General features: G+C 45.5%; 1 protein-coding gene across 2 annotated transcripts in view; it reads right to left on the reverse strand.

Moving 5' to 3' along the window:
- The window catches only part of LOC122939164 (desmoglein-2-like), a 59,708-nt gene extending 43,749 nt beyond the window's left edge, over positions 1 to 15,959 (reverse strand). The window contains exons 1-2 of one of the 2 annotated variants that reach the window (XM_044295167.1): positions 8,728 to 9,352; positions 7,216 to 7,319 (exon numbers count right to left, since the gene is read on the reverse strand). In XM_044295167.1, the coding sequence (XP_044151102.1) occupies positions 7,216 to 7,257 (42 nt within the window). In that variant the 5' untranslated portion in view covers positions 7,258 to 7,319; positions 8,728 to 9,352. Of the gene's footprint in view, positions 1 to 7,215; positions 7,320 to 8,727; positions 9,353 to 15,881 lie in introns of those variants that run through there. The other variant, XM_044295168.1, reaches the window with a different exon arrangement.

Raw genomic sequence — 15,959 nt, forward strand, 5'->3', positions numbered from 1 at the left:
ATGCAGCTTGATAGCCCTGGCTGCTAGCTATGACCAGGAGGCTAGTGAGAAGATCCAGCCTGCCTGAAGCCAAGAGAGCCTTAGTTAGCTCTGAAGTCACCCCAGTAGCAGGACAGAACCTCCTGGGAGAAACCCACAGTCATCCACCAGCCAAGTAAGGACATCCCAGGGAAAGATAAGTAACCCTGATGGGCAGATGCATTACAAAGTAAAGCAAGGATTTAATTAATACCAGAGGAAGAGATAGTTACCAAGGATTTAAGCCACCCTTTAGGCATCCGGGCCTTGGGAAGGAAAGCCAGACAGGAGTTCTAGAAAGAACAGTGTACACTATTTCTGAGGAAAGGTACAACCTGCTTCTGAGTGCATTGTGAATTTACCCTCTGCGTATCTTGCATAATTAACACCTGCCATTTTGTGGAGAAAGCCTACTTGTGAAACTGTGATTTGAAGGACTGTGTACCACCTGCTTGTACAAAGTTGGACTGTTCAGTAAAGTAACGTTTGGTTCACTATACTACCTGTGTACCTCAATCATTCCAACTACCAACCGGTGTGCCACCGTCAAAGGCACTGGCGTCACGAATCCTTAAAGGGACCTTGCCCCAGGCACTCAAAATACCCGTAACATCCAGGGCACCTCATCCACCATCAGGCCTGGTCCCTACATACAGAGTGTGCCCCAGAGGAACCGTGTCTACCTCTCCTTCACTGCCACATGCCTGCCCAGGGTTCTCCAATACAGTGAGCAACCCTTGATTGCCCATAACCGTGACCTCACTTCGCTATACCCTGCAGGTCTGGTGGGTTGCATCATCTACCATATGATTCCATTGTGTCCTGTCAGACGGCCAGACTCCTCATCCTGGGAAAGGACAGTCACACTCCAGTAGATGTCAATGGGGAAATTCTGCTAGAGCTGCATAACTACTTATATCCTCATTCACTTTTGCAAAGTGTCATAACTGATATCAAAATGACACCAAAACGCATCTAATTTACATGTCTGAGCTGCAGATGCATTGAGTTGCACCTGATAGGCGCCATTTATTAAGGCATCATGCCCGCGGCCATGTCCGTCTTTTGGTCTGCAAACCACGGATCCACAAAATATAGATGCCTTCTGTGTGCGTTCTGCATTTTTCTCACTCCCATCAATAGAAATGACTGTTCTCTTCCGCAGTATGGACACACAGAAAATTATAATTTGTGTAACGGCCACACAGATGTTTCATAGAGTAAGATGCGCCGAGTTATTAAGAGGAGCACGCTTCTTATTAAATTTGGTGCAACTTCTGTCAGTTGTATCAGAAAAACTAATCTACACCAGCTTTTGGGCTGGTATAGATTTGTACTATAATTTATGCCAGTTTTTGGCACAAATGAAAGTAAATCTGTTGGGCCCGGTCCCCTCCCATTAAGCCCTGACAACCTTTTTATGAAAATTGCAGAGTGATGCATAAAATTGAAAAAAGTCATGTGTTTTTCCCCCTCAAAAATGCAGTGCTCCAATATTTTATACCATTAAACTGGCACAAGTTGTACAATACATTCCTAATTGTGATGGCTAGATGACTGGGTCAGGGCAGGTATTATCAGTAGTCAGTGGTGGGTTGATACTAAAAGTGGTTCAAGGAAGGACATCCTAATGACTATAGACTGGGTCATGGGTGAGGAGTGAAGGCTAGCCTACCTTAAGCTGATATTACACCTACAGATAGTTGTTCAGATCCACGCTAACAAGCGTTTGTATGAATGCTCATTAGCGATGATCTGGCAGTGTAATACTGCCGCTGATTCCAGCAGGTTGAAAAGTTATCATTTGCAGTCTGTGTAATCACCATCTGCTGCCGTCAAACAGTGATTCAGTATAGTAACGAGCGATGGCATTAGCGTTCGCGCCTCCCCATACTGAGGAGAAGATCGCTACATGTAATATCAGCGGTCTCCTCCGCTTGTGAGCAGGCGATTGCTGGGAAGAAAGCCAATCGTCTTGAAGATCTGCCTGTCTAATATAAGCCTAAGGGCACATTCAGACGGCCGTAGTGCTTTGCGAATCCGCAGGACATGTTCTATCTTTTCTGCGGAGCCGCGGTACGGAATAACGGATGCGGACAGCACACGGTGTGCTGTCCGGATCTTTTGAGGGCCCAAAGAAATGAATAGATCCGCAGACCTTCCACAAAAAATTGCAGAACAGGTGTGGATCCGTTCATACGGCTGTCTGAATGGGCCCTTATCCTGGGTTGATTGGCCATTCATTCTAAAGGGAGAAAACACGGTGGGCCAGTCAGGTTTCGATGTCATAAGGCTGACTGTTCCTAAAAATTCTTCATTAGATCAGAGCAACAGCTCTAGTACACTATTAGGCATCACTAATACTGCTCCTCATCCGTTCAGACATTACATTAGTGTAAGAATGGGCATAGCCATGATAGTGCTCCTAGTATGTCCTATTATACTATGTATAATAATATCGCTCCATATTACTATACAGCTCTATGTATACTTCTAGTTTTCTTGTCTTACTATAGGACTATAGGCTCCATATATCATTGTAGACTGCAGATAAACCTGTGGCTCCTTATTTGACTATGGAGCTGCATATAAGGGTCAGTAAGCTCTGCCCTATTGGCTTAAAGGGATATTTAAATTAGCTCACCTACCACTAATAAGGCTATGACTGATGGTTTGCTGACCCTTCTTCTTCTGTTGACCCCACCTGCTGTCAATGTAGACTCTTTTACAATAGGAGTCCACTTTTAGATTTTTTTACAGAACCACATTAAGTCCCCTGGTCAGATCCCACTGAAATACTGCTGTACCCCACATTGTTGAAAAAGTGCATGCTGGACACAATCCAAGGCCCTAGTGAGTCCAGCAGTAGGCCACCTTATGTATATGAGGTCACCAGACTCTTCCATGATGGGTTGGCTATGTTGGATTTCTGCATCCCTGATCCTGATCAGTCACTACCAGAGGTGTAGGGCAGCAGCTTCTTCCCTTCCCCTCCCATCCCCTAATGGTCAGTGGTATATAATCATCCTTGTCCCTAGTGCTTAGTAGTATAGTCAGCATCCTTGTCCCTAGTGCTTAGTAGTATAGTCAGCATCCTTGTCCCTAGTGCTTAGTAGTATAGTCAGCATCCTTGTCCTTAGTGCTTAGTAGTATAGTCAGCATCCTTGTCCCTGGTGGTCAGTAGTATAGTCAGCATCCTTGTCCCTAGTGCTTAGTGGTATAGTCAGCATCCTTGTCCCTAGTGCTTAGTAGTATAGTCAGCATCCTTGTCCCTAGTGCTTAGTAGTATAGTCAGCATCCTTGTCCCTAGTGCTTAGTAGTATAGTCAGCATCCTTGTCCCTAGTGCTTAGTAGTATAGTCAGCATCCTTGTCCCTGGTGCTTAGTAGTATAGTCAGCATCCTTGTCCCTGGTGGTCAGTAGTATAGTCAGCATCCTTGTCCCTAGTGCTTAGTAGTATAGTCAGCATCCTTGTCCCTAGTGCTTAGTAGTATAGTCAGCATCCTTGTCCCTAGTGCTTAGTAGTATAGTCAGCATCCTTGTCCCTGGTGGTCAGTAGTATAGTCAGCATCCTTGTCCCTGGTGGTCAGTAGTATAGTCAGCATCCTTGTCCCTGGTGCTTAGTAGTATAGTCAGCATCCTTGTCCCTAGTGCTTAGTAGTATAGTCAGCATCCTTGTCCCTAGTGCTTAGTAGTATAGTCAGCATCCTTGTCCCTGGTGGTCAGTAGTATAGTCAGCATCCTTGTCCCTGGTGGTCAGTAGTATAGTCAGCATCCTTGTCCCTGGTGGTCAGTAGTATAGTCAGCATCCTTGTCCCTGGTGCTTAGTAGTATAGTCAGCATCCTTGTCCCTGGTGCTTAGTAGTATAGTCAGCATCCTTGTCCCTGGTGCTTAGTAGTATAGTCAGCATCCTTGTCCCTGGTGCTTAGTAGTATAGTCAGCATCCTTGACCCTGGTGGTCAGTAGTATAGTCAGCATCCTTGACCCTGGTGGTCAGTAGTATAGTCAGCATCCTTGACCCTGGTGGTCAGTAGTATAGTCAGCATCCTTGACCCTGGTGGTCAGTAGTATAGTCAGCATCCTTGACCCTGGTGGTCAGTAGTATAGTCAGCATCCTTGACCCTGGTGGTCAGTAGTATAGTCAGCATCCTTGACCCTGGTGGTCAGTAGTATAGTCAGCATCCTTGACCCTGGTGGTCAGTAGTATAGTCAGCATCCTTGACCCTGGTGGTCAGTAGTATAGTCAGCATCCTTGACCCTAGTGCTTGCCCTGGCTAAATCGCGCAGGGCAAAGGCATTTTCTGGAGTTCCAGTGATGTACCGGGCTCTCCGTTGGGCTGCCAGGCGGAGGGTTTCTCCCAGCAGTGAGCCCAGTCACGTCACTGGCACTGATGGGTGGGCTTTAGCGCTGCCCTAGCCTGTAAAACGGCAAGGGGAGTGCTAAAGCCCGCCCATCAGAGCCGGTGATGTCACCGAACACTCTGCTGGGCGGAAGCCTCCACCCGGCATTGTGTTATTGTAAATAAAAGAGCCCTTGCCCTGTGTGATCCAGCGCAGAGCAAGGGAGAGCATCGGAGCATGAAATGCTCCAATGCTAACATCAGGGGGGCTGCCTGGGTGAAATTATGGGTATGTCCGGGTTCAGCTCTGAGCCCGGACAACCATTTAAAGGGGGTTTCTCACTTCAGCAAATGCCATTCATCATGTAGAGAAAGTTAATACAAGGCACTTACTAATGTATTGTGATTGTCCATATTGACTCTGATACTGGCTTCATTCATTTTTTTTCATCACATTATACGCTGCTCGTTTCCATGGTTACGACCACCCTGCAAACTATCAGCGAGAAAGCACCAGCCCATGTGAGCTCTCACGGTCCTAGCCACCAGAGAGGCCACCATTTTTTCCTATAGTGTGCAAGCATGGCCACCGCTTGTAACCATGGAAACGAGCAGCATAAAATGTGAAGGAAAAATTAATCCAGCCAGCAAAGGAGACAATATGGACAATCACAATACATTAGTAAGTGCCTTGTATTAGCTTTACCAAGATGATAAAGGTTATTTGCTGAAGTGAGACAACCCCTCAAATGTTTCCCTCTTACAACTATAGAAGACATGTTTTCTTCCTTTTCTAAAATATCGCTAACCATTATCCTTGCCCTGTCAGCATTTTGTTTTCAGAACAAGTCTCAAACTGTGTGAACCACCCTGCTCGAAAATGAGAAATAGCTTCCGCCTGACTCATCCCTCCAACCTGATGATCGCTCTGCACGACGAGACAGACACAGGACCTGGCAACACATCCACGTCCCATTCAGCTCCCCTTTTGACCCCATGTATTTTTACTGATATCCTCTTCTCTGTTGAGGGTAATATAAAAAGTGGATTATGGATTTGCTGTATATGCGGTTCACTAAAATCCAAGCTTAGATTCATTTTACATTGGTTTAATAGAAGTGACCCTATGCATTCCCAAAACAAGAGAAGAAATTATGTTCTGTCCAAAAAGGACCATATTGCTAATCAGTTTCAAATGTTAACAAGACCTGACTTGCTACAAAACTTTCTGATGGCTTGTGAGCCCCACTGGGGACAGTTGGATGCTAATGTCTGTAAAGCGCTGCGGAATATAGTAGCGCTATATAAGTGCATTAAATAAATAAATGAAAGGGATATTCCCATTTGAAACATATATAGCGTAGCAGTGTTGGACTGAAGTTCCTTGGGCCCACCAGAGGAAATTATTCTGAGGGCCCACCCTTCATGTATACAGGACGTGTGTATGACGACAGTAATTTATGTTATTGCACATGCAGGATGTATCATCAGTAAGATTCAATAGGATATCTGGTTCAGACACAGACTGCGAAGAGCCCAGTGCAAGAAAAGTTTGTGGGCCCCTTGTTATATAGCAGTAAAACCTAGTAGCTAACAGTACTTTTCATGCTTATACATTCTGAAGCTTTGCTATTTTTATTGATTAGATGGCGATGGGCCCTACAGGGCCCCAGTGCAGCTGCACAGACTGCACTTATGGCATATCAATTCAGATCAAGTTGACCTTTGAGGCTGTGTTTCAATTGAAGCCCATTACTGTGTCTGAGCTTGGGACCACAAGAGGATCCTCTGGTGGGCCAGTCTGACTCTATGGCAGAGGCCATACGATGGAAGCAGAGGTGAGATTCCTTTTACAGAAAAAGCTAAGGTTAAAGTGTTGCTGTACTTTCAAAAAACTTTTGCTGTGTCACAGCAGCATGTCAAAGGTTTTGATCGGTGGCGGTCCCTAAAACGAGGAGAGAAATGCTTGCATAGCGCTCTCTCTCTTCGCCGCCAGAGATGAAGCATTAGAAAGTCTATGGGCTTCTGTCTCCTCCAGCAATTCTCTCTCCTTAGGGTACTTTCACACTTGTGGCAGAGGATTCCGGCAGGCAGTTCCGTTGCTGGAACTGCCTGCCAGATCCGTCAAAACGTATACAAACTGATGGCATTTGTCAGACGGATCAGGATCCTGATCCATCTGACAAATGCATTGAGATGCCAGATCCGTCTCTCCGATGTCATCCGGAATAACGGATCCGGCATTTATTCATTTTTTATTTTTTTTGCGGTCTGAGCATGCGCAGACCTCAGTGCCGGATCCGTTTTGCAGGAACACTCGGGGCTGAATTCAGCATTAATGCATTTCAATGGGGAAAAATGCCGTATCCGGCATTCCGGAAAGCGTTCCGGAATTTTGGCCGGAGATAAAACCGCAGCATGCGGTGGTATTATCTCCGTCCTGAAAAGTCAAAAAGACTGAACTCAAGACATCTTGATGCATTCTGAACGGATTGCTCTCCATTCAGAATGCATGGGTATAAAACTGCTCAGTTCTTTTCCGGTATTGAGCCCCTAGGACGGAACTTAATGCCGGAGAAAAATACCACTAGCGTGAAAGTGCCCTTAGTACCAAATACTGGTTAGGTTAAATGACCGACGAACCCCTTTAAATCAGAAGTCAGCAGAAGAACTGTGCCAAAGAAGCCTGGGAGAATGTAGTTTACAGCGCTATATTACATTATTACATCTTGTAAGTACGCCCTCCGATAGGTTAGAGCATGGTCCGTCATGCCATATTATGGTTTCGTACAACTCGTTCCTTGACAGAACTGTTATATGGCCCCATGCATGAATCTACAAGTAAGGTATTTCTTACCTGGCTGTACCTGACATACTCCTGGGTAATATGGTTGTCCATTGGCGGAAGTAGGAAAATCTTTTAGGAAGATTTTTTATTTTCCCCTCTGGTCAGATGTTATCCTGTTTTTAGAAAATAAAGCAGCTCAGGTACAGCCATGTACATAATCCCAACAAAATAAGAGTATGTTATCCAGACCTGTGTGAAATATAGAACAGTTTGAAAGTCTCACCAAATTTCTTACTATACCATGCTGGATAATTGCATACATCTGCCATTGACTGCAATAAAAAAGGTTTACTTATTAAAGGGGTGTTTAAAATATTAATGACCTATCCTCAGTCATCAATATCAGATTGGTGAGGGTCCAACTCCTGGGACCACTGTCACTCAGCTCTGGCCTCCTTGCCGTTTACCAAGCACAGCATTGTCCATTGGATAGCGGCTGTGCTTAGTACTGCCCCATTCATGTGAGTGGGACTGAGCTGAGTCTAGGCCATGTGACTAATAAACGTGACGTCATTGGCCTAGGACAGTGATGGCGAACCTTTTAGAGACCGAGTGCCCAAACTGCAACCCAAAACCCACTTATTTATCGCAAAGTACCAACACGGCAATTTAACCTGAATACTACAGTCCAATATAGTATATATCCCATGTACTTTATCATTTAGCTATAATAGCCTGTCTACATTCAGTGCGCTGCCTGTTTCTTTCTGTGCCATACTGGTACGCCTTAGAATTTTTCAGGAAAAAGTAGAAGGGTGCAGCAGCACAACGGTCGGATTTTGTAGTGGTGAGATGCCAGTGTCTGAAAGCACCCCTTCACAGCTACTGATGAATGAAAGGTATACTACGGCACTCTCAAAACTTCAGCGTTCAGTATTTATTCACCAATTCTCAGCGACGTTTCGTTCTCTGAGAAAGACCACACTGGTCGAAACATCGCTGAGAATTGGTCAATAAATATTGAAACGCTGAAGTTTCGAGAGTGCCGTGGTATACCTTTCATTCATCAGTAGTTAGAATTTTTCAGGGTGTGGGTGTCCACAGAGAACACCCGTGCCATAGGTTCACCACCACCGGCCTAGGAAGAGGCTACAGTGCTCACCAAGTGCCACGGCCTCTTCTAACATCTAAATGGTGGCGGTGCAGGGAATCAGACCCCCACCTATCTGATATTGATGACTTATCCTGAGGGCAGGTCATCAATATTAAGCACTCAGACAGCCCGTGAGTCTGTGGGCATGTTGACAATATAGTGTGGACCCAGCCTCAATTTTCAGGACTGGTTAATATTCCCCCAACTCCTTTATGGTCCTGAAAATGTTTTGCTGCAAAACCTTTTATTACTTTTTTAAATAAAATCTCATGGTAGACGTTCCCTGGTTTTCTGTACCAGCCCTTCTTTTTCATTCACAGTACTATTATCTTCAACAAAGCAATGGCACAAAGGGGAATTAAATTGGACCTTTGTTCTGCCATATAAAGATAAAGCCGGTGGATGGCTTGTGGATGTGCTGCACTAACCTGCAGATACTGTAATCACAGGTGTGGCGGTGAGTCACACTGTCCCCATAGAAACCAGGCTGTTTTCTTTTGTATTTGCTGCTTTGTAGCTGGGGGGAAATGAAAAATGCAGAACGGTCGGCTGTAAAATCAAATCATTTTCTTACATTTTTTCCTACTTTTGAGATACAGACTTTACGTCATGGTTTCTTGCATTGGTTTTTGAATAAATGTGTTGGAATGTATGTCCAAGTTTCCTGTTATTGGTGACTGGCTTACAGTTGGGTTTAAAAACGAAAGAGTATCTCCTCCCAAAATTAAAAGGAATATGTCACCTATTTGTTTACCGCTTAGGCCTCGTTCACATCTCCGGCAGGCTGTAGCGGCACAGAGCAGCCTGCCAGATCCTCGACTTCACCGCTGGATCCCTATTGACTGCAATGGGGTCTGGCGGTGATCCGGTCGAATCCTTGCATAAATGGCGGGTTTCGGTCGGACAAAAACCATTGCATGCAACGGTTTTATTTGCTCCAGCTCAGGCTGCCCGATCTCTGAAATGTAGATGTGAATGCAGCATAAAAACGAACGTGAAACTTAATCCTTTTTTCCAATCTGTTTCTTCCGAAAAAAAAAGTCCTGTCAACAGGAATTTGTTTTCCATCCTGCATAACGGAAACCAGACCGATCCGTTATGCTTGCCCATAGACTTCTATCGGAATGCCATAACGCAAGTGCGAACCCGCCCTTAGCCAGTGTTCCTTTGCACCACTTTTGATGAATCTCCCCCGGAGTGTCCAGTGACTCCAGCTATAGATTCGGCATGCTGCTGTGTGATGCTCCGAGGGAACTGTACTATAACCAGTACTACTAGGGGAGAACAGATTTGCAGTAATATATGTGATGACGGACACATTTTTTGCTGTTGGAATGTTGAATGGAATTGTTACAAATCTATGTATGATATATGAAGTCAGAAATATGTTGATGCAGGAAGGCCCCCTGCACCTCTATAGGTGCTGTAATACAGCTCCATACAAAATAGAGCCTAAATACAGCAAAATAGTTCAGTGCTGCTGCAGAAGAATATTCTAGCTCCCTCTGTGCATCATATCAACGTGCAAAACCTAAAGACTAGCTATCTGGCATAAAATGCTTTTGTAAAGTACGTTTTTCATGCCATGCTAACAACCCAATGTTAAATGTGGGAGCGGCAGTCAGTAAGTAGGCAGCTATTTCACACAGCAGTGGCACAAGCTCTATGTCAGGGATCAGCAACCTCCGGCACTGCTGCTGTTCAGAAACTACAACTCCCAGAGTGCTGAAGGTTGCTGATCCCTGCTCTATGTAATGCAATCTCTGGTATTCACATTCAGTCTGATATTATACATTTAAGGCTACTTTCACACTAGCGTTCGATCGGATCCGTTCTGAACGGATCCGATCATATTAATGCAGACGGAGGCTCCGTTCAGTACGGATCCGTCTGCATTAATAACTTAGAAAAAATTCTAAGTGTGAAAGCAGCCTGAGCGGATCTGTTCAGACTTTCAATGTAAAGTCAATGGGGGACGGATCCGCTTGAAGATTGAGCCATATGGGCTCATCTTCAAGCGGATCCGTTCCCATTGACTTACATTGTAAGTCTGAACGGATCCGCTCGCCTCCGCACGGCCAGGCGGACAGCTGAACGCTGCAAGCAGCATTCAGCTGTCCGCCTGTCCGTGCGGAGGCGAGCGGAGCGGAGGCTGAACGCCGCCAGACTGATGCAGTCTGAGCGGATCCGCTCCATTCAGACTGCATCAGGGCTGGACGGAGGCGTTCGGGTCCGCTCGTGAGCTCCTTCAAACGGAGCTCACGAGCGGACCGACGAACGCTAGTGTGAAAGGAGCCTAACACCAAGGGATTTTAAAGTGAGAAAGAACCAGCCCAGTCAAATTATTGAATACAGAGGGTTTTTGAGTATCTCCTATGCTACAACAATAAATAGATAAATGACGTCTAAGAATATGCTGGACTTATTCACACTCTGCAGTTTTGATATCATATGTTTTTAGAACGCTTTTTGCTTTACCATTCTGCTTTTCTATAGGCTGCGTTTCTATAAACGTTGACACTGTCGGTGCTGACAGCTTTAAGGACACACCCTGTTGATGGGGTTAATGGTAACAATCAGTGCCAATTTCTTACTATATTTTGAGGAGGATAACAATGGAATGGCACAATCTGGAAATCAGTGCTCCAGAACTATTTTATGGAGTATGCAGGTAAAAGGCTGATCGGACTTTCAAGGTCATGGACACCTTTCGGGCAAGTTTGATCAATTTTGATCAGCATTCGTGGGCTCACAGAAGCTACTAAACTTCAAACCTTCAGACAGCCCAACTAATGAATTTAACAGTAAAACATCTGAGCGAGCGCTCCGTACGGTATTGGAATGTATTGGCCCCTATGAGCCGAAGTTATTACTTTGCAAAGTCTTAACTTCATAAATCAATTTCTACTGTAAAAAAAAAAAACATTTCCCGAACTCAGGTTCGGTTCCAAGGTACCACTTGGAACCAAACCCAAGTTCGGGAAATAGTTTTCCTTGCAGGGGTTCACCTTTGTGCACCCCTTACTGTTATTCTCCCAACCACTGGGACACACAACAATGAACAGTGCTGACATCTCAGCCTAGGTGTGCAGCAATCTGCTGGAGTGATAAACCGAGGTCTCTCAGTTCAAGGATTCTGGGCGGACTGGGAACTTAAAGTGGCCCTGGAAACAAAAACTAAAAGTGGCCCCATTTTGTAGTCAGGCCCAAATTAACAGAAGGTGGAGCAATACAAGTAGGCAGATTCAGCAATACCATGGTGCCAAATACCATCCCAGCAGAACCAAATAACACACTGTAGCCAGTGGTGTAGCTAGAAATGACTGGGCCCCACATCAACTTGGATTGAATGGGGCTCCATTCCACAGTAATTTTTTCGCAACCCCTTCCTTTCATGCCACCCCAATTCCTGTGGCTAGTAAAGATCACTCTCTCAGACCAGGCCTGGCAGCTGTTCCATCCGTCTATACTGCCACTGTATATAATTTCATTGTGTAATACTGTTGAGCGGGCCCTGACAAAATCTTTTAGTCCTCATCCTCCTGGATGGGCCCCTTCTGGGTCAGGGCCCCAAAGCAGCCACTTCCCTGCTTCCCCTATAGCTACACCCCTGAATGTAGCACAATAAACTACCCCTCTGTGGTGGCCATCAATAGCTACCATCTTATGTCCTCACCCTCCAGTTGTCTATGGAGCAGATGGCATAAGAGTTGAGATGTGGGCCACAGCAGTTGAATGCAGAAGGGCATGTGCAGTCTCTGGCTGGGTACATGAGTACTTGATTCTCACAGCATAATTACTGCCAAGAGCTCATTATGTACCCGGTCAGTGGCAGTGAGGAGGACTTGGGTGGCCCCCTGGGGCATCGGCCCACCGGGAAATTTCCCTGTAGGGTCTATGGCCAATCCGCCCCTGATTCTGTGACAACTGCCGATAACTGGCATGTCGATGAACAGGAGGCATTGCACATTGATCTAATTTTTGAGGTTTCATGTCTCTCCCATATGCCACAGATTGGAGCCAGGTGCCTGAAAATGTGATTATTTGCAGATCTTAGTGGCACCTGCTATTTCCTCGATTTGCATAACCATACAGCTTGTCCTTCCTGATATTGCAATTTCAGTGCAGTAGAATCTATATGGAGAGCCTCTAACTCTTCTCTGACAGATGATGTCAGAGGACAGAAGGATTGTGTGTGATCCAAGCCTCACATGCATGCTCAGCTAAAATGAGTGCGTATGCGAGGGGGGGGGGGGGAGTCAGGAGAGAGATGTTTGACTGACGGCTATTGAAGATGCATAGGCACTTTAAGAAACAAATGCAAATGTCATCATCTTTTTAAACCGATCACTTATCACTTTATCCGTCATTTCTGTATAACATGAGGGCAATGGCAAGGAGCCAGCATAAAAGAAAGCTGATACTGCCACACCTATGTCTGATAGACGAGACACTCCTTGAAAAGTGACTTAGCTGGTTTTGTTGGTTGTTCAGAATGCATCTATCAAATGTGTTGTCCCAGCAGGCTCATTTTCTCTTGAAATCCATATATTCTAAAAGCAGAAGAAATCCCTTACATTCATCTGCATCAAAAGAATACCTACAATATGTAAATTAAAGGGAACCTGTCATGTGGATATTTGATTATAATCTAACTAATTATATACAATCATTAACTACTAGAAAGTGCCTTAGATGTATTCACTTACTGGTGTGACAGATGGTTACCTCATAATATTCACAGAAAGATGCCACATACTGTATGCTAATGAGCTGATTTGAGACCAGCGTGATGTCAGTGAGTCCAGCGTTTTTTTTTTATTCAGAGCTGTAGCCACTCCCCTGCCCACCTGCTGCTGATTCCTATGGAAACAAACTGTCATTTAGCAGCAGGTGGGCGGGGAGAGTCAGGAGCTCATGAATATTCAGGACTCATCATTATCAGCTGGAGCTTTTCAATACATGATGTTGGCAGATTGACTGGGTCAATTAAGGAAAGTGACCCAGCATTTTGCTAAGCGAATCAGTCACTTATTTATGTTGCCCTTAGTTAGGACACCATAAAACTGGTGACAGGTTTCCTTTAAAGGGGTTCTGCACTTTGCTTAAACTGATGATCTATCCTCTGATAGATAGGGACCCCGCCGATCAGCTTGTTGAGAAGGCAGCGGCACTCCAGCAGCGCCGCGGCCTTCTCACTGTTTACCGCTGGCTGAGTGACGTCACGACTTGTATCAACTGGCCTGGGCGGGCCTAAGCTCCATTCAAGGGAACAGAGCTTAGCCGCACCCAGGCCAGTGATACTAGTCGTGACGTCACTGGGCCTGCGGTAAACTGTGAGAAGGCTGCGGCGCTGCCTTCTCAAACAGCTGATTGGCGGGGGTCCCCGATGTCAGACCCCACCGATCAGATGCTGATGATCTATCCAGAGGATAGATCATCAGTTTAAACAAAGTGCAGAACCCTTTTTAAAGTAATGGCATGGCCATTCCGCAAAAAAAATAGAACATGTCCTATTGTTGTCCATATTACAGAAAAGGATAGGACAGTTCTATCATGGGCCGGATGTTCTGTACCACAAAATGCGGAATGCACACGGCCGGAATCCGTGTTTTTCGGATCTGCATGAGCCCTAACTGTAATGAAAACTCAGACCTTCCATAATCAATGGGGTATTGTTAATGCATTTACCTAATATCGTGATTTTGTATTATGGTATTTTTGATTGGCACAACTCCACCTTCAAAATGCACTGAAAAGTTAATATCTTGCTTTTTTAATTTTGGCTGGAGAATACATTTTTGAATTCAAGGTATGTGCACCGACAAGAAGTGCCTGTGATCTAGCATAGACCTGTTTCATTTGGGCATTTCAGAAATGGGGATCCTCAATAGAAGAAATCTATCTGCTCAATATGTCTCAGAAAATAGTATGAAGACCTGTTTTTATATTTCCACACTAACACTGTAGTCAGTAATGCCTTCTGTAGCTTGTTTGTCAGGTACCACACCTAGGATTCAGGTTTCGCTGTCTTGAAGCTGACCTGTAAACATCGTTAGGGTCATCAGTTGGGCAAATATTCTATCCTAAAACTACAAATGCAGGGTTGTTTCCCCTCACACATGAATGCAGCCCTGTCAGGTTGTGCCATTGTTCTCAGACTCTCTCCTAATTGTCACTTATGTTGAGTGGTTCATCTTGTCAGGAAGCTCATTGGGCAGCATGTGCACAACAGAGGGGATTTATCAAGACTGGCGTTCCCATATGCCAGTCTTGATCTCCCTGGGCCAAAGTGAGATGCACCTAATGTAGTAGCCTCAGGATAGGTCAATAATAGCTAATCGGTGGGGTTGTGACTCTCGGCAGGCTGTGGTACTCCGATGAGCACTGTGGCCTCTTCAGAGCATACCAAGCGCAGCGCCGTACGTTGTATAGAGGCTGTGGTACTCCGATGAGCACTGTGGCCTCTTCAGAGCATACCAAGCGCAGCACCGTACGTTGTATAGAGGCTGTGGTACTCCGATGAGCACTGTGGCCTCTTCAGAGAATACCAAGCGCAGTACTGTACGTTGTATAGAGGCTGTGGTACTCCGATGAGCACTGTGGCCTCTTCAGAGCATACCAAGCGCAGCACCGTACGTTGTATAGAGGCTGTGGTACTCCGATGAGCACTGTGGCCTCTTCAGAGAATACCAAGCGCAGCACCGTACGTTGTATAGAGGCTGTGGTACTCCGATGAGCACTGTGGCCTCTTCAGAGCATACCAAGCGCAGCACCGTACGTTGTATAGAGGCTGTGGTACTCCGATGAGCACTGTGGCCTCTTCAGAGAATACCAAGCGCAGTACTGTACGTTGTATAGAGGCTGTGGTACTCCGATGAGCACTGTGGCCTCTTCAGAGAATACCAAGCGCAGTACTGTACGTTGTATAGAGGCTGTGGTACTTCGATGAGCACTGTGGCCTCTTCAGAGAATACCAAGCGCAGTACTGTACGTTGTATAGAGGCTGTGGTACTCCGATGAGCACTGTGGCCTCTTCAGAGCATACCAAGCGCAGCACCGTACGTTGTATAGAGGCTGTGGTACTCCGATGAGCACTGTGGCCTCTTCAGAGCATACCAAGCGCAGCACCGTACGTTGTATAGAGGCTGTGGTACTCCGATGAGCACTGTGGCCTCTTCAGAGCATACCAAGCGCAGCACCGTACGTTGTATAGAGGCTGTGGTACTCCGATGAGCACTGTGGCCTCTTCAGAGCATACCAAGCGCAGCACCGTATGTATAGAGGCTGTGCTGTCTATTGCGGCCCAAGTCCATTCACTTGAAGCTGCAGATAGGCCTTGTGACCAATGACCGTGATGAGGCCACAGCTCCAGAGCACTGCAGCCTCTTCAAACAAAAGGAGTTGGACCCCTACTGATCTGATATTGATGACCTATCCTAGAGATAGATAATCAATATTATACCCCCGTAATACCCCTTTAATTACATCTTTCAAATAAGATAAAAATATTTACGTTAGAAGACTATATAACATAATGTTACATATCATATATATTGTGTACACATGGGACATCACTTACCACAGGGTTGGCATTGTCTTTCATCCTGTCCTGTTAGTCTCTGCAGAGAGATGAAAGCTTTGTTAGTTTTATTGTAAG

Source organism: Bufo gargarizans, chromosome 5 (genome assembly GCF_014858855.1).
Source record: "Bufo gargarizans isolate SCDJY-AF-19 chromosome 5, ASM1485885v1, whole genome shotgun sequence".
NCBI lineage: Eukaryota > Metazoa > Chordata > Amphibia > Anura > Bufonidae > Bufo > Bufo gargarizans.